The sequence below is a fragment of the Bos mutus genome, chromosome 19 (genome assembly GCF_027580195.1).
Source record: "Bos mutus isolate GX-2022 chromosome 19, NWIPB_WYAK_1.1, whole genome shotgun sequence".
Classification (NCBI taxonomy): Eukaryota; Metazoa; Chordata; class Mammalia; order Artiodactyla; family Bovidae; genus Bos; species Bos mutus.
The window spans coordinates 49,769,368-49,782,242 of NC_091635.1; the positions used below are offsets into that span (position 1 = coordinate 49,769,368).

At 41.1% G+C, this 12,875-nt stretch overlaps 1 protein-coding gene across 2 annotated transcripts in view; it reads left to right on the top strand.

The window, feature by feature from the left end:
* The window catches only part of PPM1D (protein phosphatase, Mg2+/Mn2+ dependent 1D), a 60,837-nt gene that overhangs the window by 25,352 nt on the left and 22,610 nt on the right, over window positions 1-12,875 (top strand). For both annotated transcript variants that reach the window (XM_070390539.1, XM_005892307.3), the window contains exon 3: window positions 2,717-2,841. In XM_070390539.1, the coding sequence (XP_070246640.1) occupies window positions 2,717-2,841 (125 nt within the window). The remainder of the gene's footprint in view (window positions 1-2,716; window positions 2,842-12,875) is intronic.

A 12,875-nucleotide genomic window follows, 5' to 3' on the forward strand; every position in this document is an offset into this window, starting at 1 on the left:
CGGGAGGCCGAGGTCCTCAAGCAGACCCAGCTGGCCCAGGCCAGGCCCCCAGACCCCAGGCCTCTGGCTTCAGCCCTCCAGCCTCAGCTCCCTAGTAAGTGCCCACTGTGTCCCTGTTCGCACCCCAGGCAGGCCCCAAGGACGCAGACCTGGGGCGGGAGATAGACCCTTCTGGTGAAAGGCTCGCCATTACCCAGCGCTCAGGCGTGCCAGCCAGGTACGGCGGGGCTCCCGTAGGCTTCTGCCCCCTGAGGCCTGTGGGACACCCCTCCCCCGGTGCTGCCTGCCTGCCTCTCCCAGGGAGCCTCAGCCCTGCCCGGGATGCTGCCACGCTGCCTGGGCGGTCCAGCCGGTGCTGCCAGCTCCTGCTCCCTCGCCCGGGGCCCTGGCGGCTCCGCCCCCGCCTCCGCCCTCGGACTGAGCGTCGCCTGTTGCCCTCGCCAGGGGAGGTGGCACATGGAGGCGCCCAGTTTTGCTGCGGAACACTCACCTGGAACACTCACCTGACCACGGCGGGCCTGCCGCGCTCGCCCCAATAAAAGCAATTCCAACCTCAAAAAAAGATAACCACCTTTGCTGACTCTTATATGACCTGGAACAGTGTTTCTTTCAGTACTACAAAGTAATTCTCAAAAGGGAGAGTAAATGAGCAACTCTCTTGATATTTATCTTCTATGTTAACATTGGCCAAATTTTCTACCATGTTCTTTACTTGTTTCATTCCCCTCCTGTTCTGTCTGGTTATTGTAGCCCCATGTGGCTGTTTGAACTTAAATATAAATAAATTAAAGTTAAATTAAAAATTCAGTTTCTCATTTGCCCTAGCCACATTGACAGAGCTCAGTAGCTGGGCATGGCTGGTGGCTGCTACATGTTCAAATGTGCGGAGTGAATGTTTCCATCACTGCTGCCAGTCTGTTGGGACAGCGCTGCTCAAGGCGCCTGGCCTGCCCTTGTCTCATGAGGTTTGTTTTATACTTTAGAAAGATGGTTGCAGTTGTTCTCCTTCTGCTATATTCATGTTTTTCTGGACTCAGGGAGATTTTTTTCTCATTTGTATATATTTATGCTTTTGTTCGGAGAAGGCAATGGCACCCCACTCCAGTATTCTTGCCTGCAAAATCCCATGGATGGAGGAGCCTGGTAGGCTGCAGTCCATGGGGTTGCTAAGAGTCAGACACGACTGAGGGACTTCACCTTCACTTTTCACTTTTCATGCATTGGAGAAGGAAATGGCAACCCATTCCAGTGTTCTTGCCTGCAGAATCCCAGGGACGGGGGAGCCTGGTGGGCTGCCACCTATGGGGTCGCACAGAGTCGGACACGACTGAAGCGACTTAGCAGCAGCAGCATAGCATGCCTTTGTTTCTCTTAGAGCTTTTATTCCGTTTGTTATCTCTTCTCTAGTATCTTCATTCCTTTGAAGTTAGAGCAGTAGTAGAAAAGCCATAGATGGAGGGGAACTGGCTGGCTGCTGCTAATGTCCACAGCATTTCTTAGCGACATTCCTGTGGAGATGGTCACCATTGTCTGTCCCATATTCTGTTTAGTTTCTGAGTTCATCACGTTTAGGGGGACAGAGTCATGCTACTCACAGTCAACATAGTAAACTATTGAGACTCAGGTATACATCAGGATGGCATAGTGCTCATTAATAAGGAGAAGAGTAACTGACGAGAAGACCACAGATGATTGTCAGCTGACCTGCCGTACACTAAATGAAATTTCAGACTATAATCAGAGGGTTTCAGTGTACACGTGGGACCTGAGTGTGAAGACTTAATTTGATGACCTTAATGTCATCTATCGTTGAGAGTCAGGAATCCGGTCTTGGGCATGTATCTATCTGTCAGGTAAACCTGTTATCAGACAGGCTAATATTTGTTTCTTGGAAATGCTCTTTCCCCTCTTCCCCTCAACTTTTTTAAACCTTCCAGGGAAACATTTTTTTTCTTTTATTTATTTTTTTAATTCCAGGCAGATTATGGTTAAATTGATTTAAGGGCCAGTTTCCCATTTCCGTCATTCGGGCATAGGTTGAGAGACCATCTCTACTGTGTTTTTAGTATTACTTTTTTGCTGAAATATTTGACCATATTTCAATATGTTAGGCACCCTGGAGTGTACTAACTACTCTGTGTATTAATTACAGATTTCTCTTGCTCCTACACCAAATTTCTAGGAGGGTTTTCTTGTTCTCAAACTCCCAGATCGCTCTCTCTACAGCTGATCTGTTTCCAGGGTCTAATCTCACATTTCTAAATACAGAAATATCTAAATACATAGGTATTTCTAGTGAAGCATTTCTTATTAATTCCTCAGATCAAAAATACTAAAGCGAAAGTTCTGTTTTCAATACCCTTAAATCCTTCAAAAACTATACAACCTTTTCGACTTCTTTTATGTATTTTTCCCTCTTCTTTTATAACCACTTCTTCCTCCCCTCAGTTTTCTAAGTTATCAAATTATCTTGCTTTTATATACATGCTATCTACTCATTTCTATTTCTCTGTGCTCCCTAAATAATCTCCAAATTCTCATCTTAATCTACCCTATTTTGTCTTTGCCTTATGAACAGGAACTTTGATTTATGCATCTTTGTGTCTAAAGCAGATGATAATACAATCTGATTGTAATAGTTATTTAACATGTGAAACTACTTGAGTTGATATAGTGTGATCACTTAGTGTATTTCTGTGAACCTCTTGTCTTTCAGTGTGATGAACAAGTCTGGGGTGAACCGTGTGGTTTGGAAACGGCCTCGGCTCACTCACAATGGACCTGTGAGGAGGAGCACAGTCATTGACCAGATTCCCTTTCTGGCAGTAGCCAGAGCACTTGGTAAGTAGGACTTCGGTTTGGTGAAACCATCTCGGATGTTCTGCAGCATATGGTGGTAAAATAAAAGACAAGACTGAGAATTAAACCCTCATTTGGCACATTCTGAGTGTGTAAATAGATACTGTAGTAAATGATTGAAAACCTAATTGAGAGGAAGGTTAAAGTATGGATTTCAGTGCCATTTGCTCTTTGATCCTGAGTTGTGTTCAATGTTCTGATAGTTTCCATTTCTTTCTAAAGAAGTAAATGTATGCCTAGGTTTGATGTTAGCCTTAAAACTATTTCTAAATGTCCTTTCCTACTTTAGCCCCTCAAATTTCTCTTCAGAGCCTTCAAAGCTCTTTTTTCTTTTCCATTAGCTAGCAGAGTAAATTGTGACAAAATTAACACTTATTTTCTGTTCCATCTTGTTTTGGAAGGAAGGCTAGAGGATTGTAACTATAGAAATATCTTACTTTGGATGTACTAGTTAAGTTTTCTTCTAAAGAGAATTTCTCTTAGAAAACACCATTTTTTTCCTTCTCTCCTTCTTCCTCTAAAGACACTTGAGCACTAACTTGGTTCCGGGTACTGTATTAGGGTTTGGAGTGATGATACAGATACACTCTGCCCTCAGGGAGCAAGAATAAATAGTTGGAGAGATGGGTGATAAAGAAGTAAATCTGTTCTGAACCTAGTATAATATTGCAGGTCAATTATATTTCAGTTTTTTTTAAAGGTAAGCTTGTACATTGTAAAAGGTAAGCGTGTACACTGTACTGTAAACAGTGAGAGACTTTATTTTTTTGGGCTCCAAAATCACTGCAGATGAAAAATTAAAATATAAAATTAATAATAATGCCATAAAATTAAAACACGCTTGCTCCATGGAAGAAAAGCTATGACCAACCTGGACAGCATATTAAAAAGCAGAGACATTACTTTGCCAACAAAGGTCTGTCTAGTCAAAGCTATGGTTTTTCCAGTACTCATGTATGGATGTGAGAGTTGGACTGTAAAGAAAGCTGAATGCCAAAGAATTGATGCTCTTGAACTGTGGTGTTGGAGAAGACTCTTGAGAGTCCCTTGGACTGCAAGGAGCTCAAACCAGGCAACCCTAAAGGAAATCAGGCCTGAATATTCATTGGAAGGACTGATGCTGAAGCTGCAAATGCAATACTTTGGCTACCTAACGCGAAGAACTGGCTCGTTGGAAAAGACACTGATGCTGGGAAAGACTGAAGGCAGAAGGAGAAGGGAACGACAGAGGATGAGATGGTTGGATGGCATCACCAGCTTGATGGGTATAAGTTTGAATAAACTCTGGGATTTGGTGATGGACAGGGAAGCCTAGCGTGCTGCAGTCCATGGGGTTGCAAAGAGTTGGACGTGACTGAGCGACTGAACTGAACTGAACTGATTTGTACATGAAGTAATTACAGATTAGGAATTATGAAAGACAGAAATCACAGGGGTCCTGTGATAAAGAATAATTTAGAAGGGAAAATCTATCTTAGGTAGTGTGATGGAAGTGCTCCTTTTAGGAAGTGTTATTTTAGCTGAGATGTAATGGCTAAGAATCAGATTTTGTGAAGAGCCTGTTGAAGAATATCCTAAGCATGGATCCTGAATTGGGAAAGAGCTTGGCATGTTCTAGGAATTATCAAAAGTTGGGAGTTAATTGAGGCAAATGTAAACATCAGATATTTTTGTTCTAGACTAAGGTTACTGGGAAACATTGAAGGATATTAAGCTAAAGAGTAATATTATCTCATTTGCATTTTTTAAAAGATCATGCTACTGTTGCTTGTTCATCTTTGGTATTTGATCAAATACATGTAGTCCCAACCTTCATGGACCCTATAATCTAATGGGGAGAATTGATAATGAGCAAACAAATGAGAAAATTCTTTTCAAAAGCATCAAAAAGGAATTAAGCAATATGATATGCCAGTAGTTGGTGGGAGGGATAGGTGGTGGCCAGGAGAAGAGGTACTTTGGAGAGGATGATTAAGGAATATTCTTTTAAAAAGTGGTGTTTGAATAAGACCTGAAGGAGGAAAAGGGGCTAAGTCAAAGCAAAGGCATAACACTTGCAGAGGCCATTAGGCAATTGGTGGACATTTGATTTGGGAGAAATGGTGGTGGGGGTTGTTCAGCACATATTCTTTTTTCCTACTAAATAATGTCCTGACTCCCTTTTGGGAAACTCTATCTTCCCTACTCTGTGCGGTCTTAGTTTAGACATTCCTATTCAGGGTCCTTTAGTAAAATATAAATGGTCAGGCATATGACCCCAGCTGGATCAGTTAGATTCCCTGTTCCATGATTTTGAATTGTGAATCCAGTAAGGATCAAAATTAAAAACCAAGAAACCTGGTTGGTATGAATACGTCCAGGTGATAATTGACCTCCTTTGGCAGTGCTCATTGACGTGATTGGGTTTTCCTGCCTAATTGTTTGGAAGTACCTTAAGTTAACCTGAACTGGAAATTGTCATTTGTTTGCAAAGAACCCTAACGCTGGAAGGAAAGGACTCCTTGTCTTTAGTGAGAGAGAGAAGGTAGGGATTTAAAATGACGGTGGAGATGAGGATGCTTGCCTGATTGAGAAGGGTGGTACAGACTAAGGAAGGAAGTGTGATGAAGACATTATGGGTGGTAGGCAAGGACTAAATTCTGCAAGGCTTTTTAGAGCATGATAAGGAATTTTATTTTAAATGATTTTGGGAAGGGATTGAAGAGTAGGAGAGGAAATAAACCCCAGTGGTTAAGAGGTAGACTGTGGAGCCACAGTTCCTAGGTTTCTAATCCCAGTGTTGTCATTTACTGTACAGACTTGGGAAAATTACTTAATATATTGTGACAGTTTTTTCAGCTGTGAAGTGGGGCCTGCTTCATACTGTTGTGGGTATTGGGTAACTTAACACATGCAAAGTACTTAAAATAGTGCCTGGCACATAGTAAATGCTCTGTAAATGTTAGTTGTTGTTATTATTGTTGTTTACTAAAGTAGGGCAGTGACATGATCGAGTTTGTTTTTAAAGGATCATAATGGCTAAAATTATAGGGTAATAACATTGGAGGCCAGGGTGCCATTTAGGGGGCCTGTAGCAGTTTCTAAGCACTTCACCTATTTTATAGATTTTTGTCTTAGTTACCCAGGCCATTCACTCATAGTATATATGTGATATAATTGACCCTCCAATTGTTAGCAAGGAAAAAACGGGGGAAAGTGATAGTCAGCTTCTCTTTACTCTTCAGGTAGATGGCAGATTTCAAGTTGACTGTTGCCATTTGTAGCATTAGTGAGCTCCCGAGGGCACGGGAGGCAAGGAATTAATATTACTGAAGAATAGAGAGGGGTTTCATGGGGAACTCAACGTGGACTGAGGGCAAGGTCTTACTGCAGGTTCAAAACTAAGGTGAACTTCAGTTTAGAAAAGCAGATGCTAGTTTATCTGGTGTATGTGAAGTGTGTGTGCCTTGCTTTTCACGTAAGCCTTGAAACCTTACGTGACTACAGAGAGGAGGACAAGGAGCAGGTGAAGGAGCAGCAAAAAGAGCAGAAAAACCAACTGGTGTTCCTGTTTCTAACATTCCTGCTCTGTTCAGGTACAGTGCTGGAGTAATTCAGGTAAGTAATTCAGCACACATGAATATCTTCCGTAATCTTTATGTTTTTAAGGACAAATTGTTGCATTATTAGACAGTCCATGAGTTAAAATCTGTCTCCATGAAGCTTTCAGACAGGGCAGTGTCTTTACCTTTTCTTTTTGCATAATGACAGTCATTTACCTATTCAGAATTGGCTAGCGTGTTTCTCTAGGCTAATTTCAGACCTTCCATTAGTCTTGTCCTATCCCTCTGGATGTTTCCCTCAATAAACGTGATTCCAGATTGAGAACACTGTAAGATGTGGTCTGATCAGTTTGAAGTACAGTGGAAATACGTAGTTCCTGCTCCCTGAGCATTGTACTTGTAATAATGGAGTTTTAGAATTATGACTGCCATTAGCTTTTAGTAATCTTTTCATGTTAGTTGGCTTATTAAGCTCAGATCTCTAGATATTTCTCTTATGAACTGCTACTAAGTCAAGTTTCTCCATTACATACTCTGTTGGTTTTTATTGGGATGGTGTAAGGGTGGGGAAATGGCAGAAAGTGAAGAGAAACTAAAGAGCCTCTTGAGGGTGAAGGAGGGGAGTGAAAAAGCTGGCTTAAAATTAAATATTAAAAAAACTAAGATCGTGGCACTCCCCACTCTTTCTTGGGCTTTAAGATCACTGCGGATGGTGACTGCAGCCGTGAAATCAGATGATTGCTTCTTGGCAGGAAAGCTATGACAAAGCTAGACAGTGTGTTGAAAAGCAGAGACATCACTTTGCAGAGAAAGGTTCATATGGTCAACACTGTGGTCTTCCCAGTGGTCACATACGGTTGTGAGAGCTGGACCTTAAAGAAGGAAGAATGCCAAAGAGTTGATGCCTTCAAACTGTGGTGCTCGAGGACTCCTGAAAGTCCCTTGGACAGTAAGGAGATCAAATCAGTCAACTGATTTGATCCTGGGTATTTAGGATCAAATAAATTCAAGGAAATTAATCCTGAATATTCGTTGGGGGGACTGATGCTAAAGCTGAAGCTCCAGTATTTTGGTTATCTGATGCGAATAGCCGACTCACTGGAAAAGTCCCTGATGCTGGGAAAGATTGAGGACTAAGGAAAGGGGGTGTCAGAGGATGAGATTGCTGGATGGCATCACCGATGCAATGGACACGAAATTGGGCAAACTTCGGGAGATGGTGAGGGACAAAGCAGCCTGGCTTTCTGCAGTGCATCGGGTCACAAAGAGTCGGACATGACTGGGCAGCTGAACAACAGCAAGGGTGCGAGGTGGAGGCTGAATAATACCATTAGATGGGTTTTTTTTGCAGGATATATTAATCAGTACAAAATTAGTAGATTAGTGTGTAGTTGAAGAGATCTTGAGTGATGTGATTTTTTCCCCCTTAGCTTAGTTTCAACATTTGTTAACTATCTAGAGAAAGAAAGAATGTGTGTAGTTCTCAATTTTGTGTATTATGCATATTCAGAAGTATGTAAGCAACAGAATATTATTAGCATTGTTTAAATACTTTTAGTTGCCAGAGAGAAAAAATAGTAATTAGAGAGTAGAGAAATCAGGCAACACATTGAATGATGAAAATTCCCGTCACTAATAAGGACGTTGTATGCCTCCAGACATGTGATACACACATCCCCTAGGTAGTACCCTGGTCAAGAGTGCATAGCTACAATCTAGATGAAGGAGGCTAAAGAAATGTTCTAAGCAAGTGCTATTCTGGCTTCTCAGCTGCCTATAAAGGATATTATTAGGCCATCTAACAATTCAGAATATGAATGGTAGGTGGTATATTAGGTACATATTATATTAATATAAATTTATGAAGCTGGTAACTGCAGTGTCCTTATTCTTAGAAAATACACTTTGAAGTACTTAGGGATAAAAGACCATTATTTAAAACACCTTTGTTGCAAGGTTACATGCACAGAATCCTTATACATATGTAGATTGAAAACAAGCAAATGGGGCAAAATGTCAGCAGTAATGAATCTAAGATGGGGGTTCTTTGTTATGTTTTTATTTTTATCACTTTATACATTTGAAATGATCTCCAGATGAGATTAAAAAAAATAGGCTGGCAGTAATAATATGAAATTCAATAAAAGTAAATAAAAAGTGCTAGGTTTAAGTTCATAATATGCTTTGGGTGATTATCTGCTTTCATAGCATTTCATTTAAGAGACAACTAGGGTTTTTTGTTTTGCTTTCTTTTTCGTTGATTGCTAATGAGCATAAGATAATTCTACAGTGATAAGTGCATGCATACTCAGTCGCTTGGTCATGTACAGTTCTTTGCAACTCCATAGACTGTAGCCTGCCAGGCTTCTCTGTCCATGGGATTTTCCAGGCAGGAAACTGGAGTAGGTTTTCTTTTACTGCCATTTCCTTCCCCAAGGTATCTTCCTGACCCAGGGATCGAACTCATGTCTCCTGCATTGGCAGGAGGATTCTTTACCACTGAGCTACCTGGGAAACCCCTAGGTATAGTTTAGCCATAAAAAATTAGTATAGTCTTAGAATGCTGTAATACAGTAGACTGTCCTACTTAATCAGTTAAGAAACTGCCTTTCCAGATTAGTCAGTCGATCAAGTCTATGTAGGGATTTTGCGTACAGCTTTGTTCAACTTACAAGTGTAAGTTTGGACCTTCCCTGGTGGTCCTGTGATTGAGAATCTGCCTTTCAGTGCAGGGGATGCAGGTTCAATCCCTGGTCAGGGAACTAATCCCTCATGCTGTAGGGCAACTAAGCCTGCGAGTGTGAATAAGACCTGACGCAGCCATAAATATTTTCCCCACTCTTTCCACTGAAATCTGCTGCCACTCTCCTAAACTTAAACAGGATAATTGGGCAGAATACAGCCTGGAATCAAAATACTGAGGACACTTATAGCTGGGTTAGTATTTGTGAAGTTTTGTCATCTAGAAGAGAAATTAACCTGATTTTAAAAAGGTGTTGCGAGTTCCCTGGTAGCCTAGCGGTTAGGATTCTGGGCTTTCACTGCCATGGCCTGGGTTCAGTCCCTGGTTGGGGAACTGACATCCCACAAGCTGTGTGGCTCAGCCAAGGTGGGTAGGGGGCGGGGAGCTTCCATGTACTGAATGTTTCAAAAAACTGAGCATGCAAAAATGAGAGCAACAGGTGAAAATTCTCAAAAAGAAAAAATGTGTGATGAACTATAAAAGAGAGAACCATATTTTAGCTCAGTAAAACAGAATTACTACAGATGATAAAAAGTAATAAACAACATTATTTTGTGAACTGTAGTGAGCCTTTCCTTCACTTGAAGTGCTTGGGTGGTTGACATAGATGTCTACATTGGCTCGGAAGCTGGAGAATATAAAACTGGGTTTCTTATAGTTCTGAGAGTGCATGGTAATGTTAAAATAGTTGATCCTTGGTTAGTTTTCCATTGTATTCAAAACAGCTTTTCCAACCAGCTGTTTTTTCACTGTGCATTGTTTTTCGATTTATCCATGTTTATGTGATTCTAGTTCATGCGTTAACTGCTGTACATTCAGTTCCAACATGAAACTATATTTTTTCCCTCTGTGCCCTGATTGGTGGACATTTAGGTTATATGCACACATTTCCTATTATCAAAAATGCTGCAATAAATACCTCCTTGTGTACATCTATGAGATTTATTTAAGGCACATAACTAGAAATGGAATTGTTGGGTTACATTACATTACTCACCAACTTTTAAAATACCATGACACACAAATAATAAGATAATATCTTAGAATAAACAGGGAAGGCTGCTCAAGGCTGTGGGCAACTGACCTAGAGGTTCTAGCCACTCAGGACCTACCCTGCTGACCCACGGTCACACTTAAACCATCCACGGCATATCACTTGGAAAGTGCAGTCCAAGATGTATAAAGATATGTATATCTTTAGCATTATTATGTGATGCCAAATTTCTCCCCCAAGTGATTATACCAGGCTATTAAACTCTCACTGTATTAAGAATCTATTGCTGTTTTAACAGAATATTCCCAAACCTAACAGTTCAAAACATTTATCATCTCCCATGGTTTCTGTGGCTTAGGAACCTGGGAATGGCTTAACTAGGTGGTTTTGGCTCAAGGGTCTCTCGGGTGGTTGGAGTCAGAGTGTCAAGTATGACTGTGTTCTGAAAGCTTGAATGGGGTGGGGCATTCACTTCTAGGACAACCTACTCACATGGCTATTGCCAGGAGGCCTCCATTCCTTGCCCAGTGGGCTTCTCTGTAGGGCTGTTTGCTGCGTCTTCATGCCGTGGCAGCCGCCTTCCTGGAGCGAGTGATCTGAGAGACAACAGGGTAGCAGCCACGATGTGCTTTTATGATCTAGTGTCAAAAACAAGTGACATCTCTTCACCTCCTCCATATTTTTTTTTTTTGGTTAGCTGTGAGTCACTCAGTCTCTCCTGCCCTTAAGTGGAGGGGAATTAAGCTCTACTTCTTAAAATGTATCAGTATGTGCAAATATTCTAAAACTGCACACAGAGTCCCCGCTTCTTCATGATTGTTTATTCATTCACCAAGTATTTATTAAATGCCTGCTATGTTACAGGTACTGCTCTAGGTTTTGAGGATTCTGCAGTGAACGAAACAGGTGAAGATTTCTTGACCCATGGATCTTACTTTATAGTAGGGGGAAACATGATAAACTAAACTAAATAAGTAGAATATATATTGTATGCAGTGAAAAGTGCTGGCATGAAATATTAAGCAGGAAACATTGTGGGAGGCGGGAGTCATACTTTTAAATGGAATGGTCAGGGGAGGTCTGAGAGATGACGCTGGAGTGAAGAGATGAGGGCCTGGGGGTGACTGGGGCATGAGAATTCAGGCAGAAGGACCAATAATCCGCAGTGTCCTTTTCATGAGTTTTTTTTTTTAAACTGAGGAACTTGAAGAGTTGCCATTAACCGATGTAGCAAAGACCAGAGCGGATTAGTAGAGGGTGGTCAGGAGTTCAGTTTCAGACAAGTTACATTCAAGGTGCTTATCAGGTATTGAAGCGGTGATACCCATTTGGCTTCTGGTTATGAGAATCAGCTAGTGAGAGCTAGGCTAAAGACATCAGTTTGTGGCTGAATCAAGGGATTGAGTGTAGGCAGAAAAGGGGAGGGGAAGAACAGGGAAAGGTCCAGGGACTGAGCCCTGAGATACTGTCACTGTTCAGAGGTAGGGGCATGAATGGAGGAATGGGGTCAGACAAGACAGAAAGAGCCACAAGTAAACAAGATAGTTTGGGAGAGTGTCCTAAAAACTAAGAGAATAAAGTATTTCAAGAAGGTGAGTATTTCCTTATATGTCAGTTATACCTCAATTTTTAAAAAAATGTATTTACTGTTGAAAGCTCAGGTAAAGCAAAGACTTGAGAGGTGATGTGAGTCATTGGTGACCTTGATAAAGTGGCTTTTGGTTGGATAGTGAGACCACAGTTGTGACTGGAATTGGTTTAAGAAAGAGCGAGAAGAGGCAATTTTGATATAACAAGTTTTAGACACTCTTCTAGGAATTTGGGAAGGAGAGCTGGGGCTCTAGCTGGAGTCAAAACCCAGGAGAGGGTTTGCTACTGTTTTAAAAAGGGAAGAAATAATCAGAGTTTATGGGAAGGATCCACTCACCCGGTGCAAAACACCATGTAGGAGATAAAATACAGTTGTTACAGTGATGTCCTATGACAGTTGCATTAACATAATTTTGTAAACAAATGTATGGAAATAAATGGATTGTTTCATATAAAAAGACATGTGGGAGAGATGATACTGTTTCAGTAATGAAAAACATCAGTTCTGCTTTTTCTCTTGGTTTTATTTTTCTATCCCATATTTTCACCTCAAATACCTTTATTGAGATTTAACTGACATGCAGTACTGTATATTAAGTTTAAGGTGTATAGCATTAAAAAGATAATATCCTTTAGATTTGAATATTTAAGCTAAAAGAAATGCTTTGTTATTATCACTTTACCTGTCTTTATTCTGGCACATGGGGAAAAATATAAAAAATTAAGTTCTAGCTTTTGTTTTTAAAGTTTAACTTGTTGCATGGTAATTCTTATTGGCCCATAGTAAAATTATAGTATTTAGTACCACTCTTATGGTGAATAGTCATTTTTATTCTAGCTTTTTGGGAGAGAAGTTTGCTCATCAAAATTTGTACTGTTGATCAAAATTACTTGAGTGCAAATGTAGCAAAGGTGCCTCCTAGTGTCTCCCTGATGGAATTGCATGTGCGTCTTACAACTCATTGATTCATTGTACAGATACTTGAGCGCAGACACCCTGATGCTGGGAAAGACTGAGGACAGGAGTAGAAGGGGGCAGCAGAGGATGAGTTGGTTGAATAGCGTCACCGACTCAATGGACGTGAGTTTGAGAAAACTCTAGAAGATGGTGAGGGACAGGGAAGCCTGGTGTGCTGCAGTCCATGGG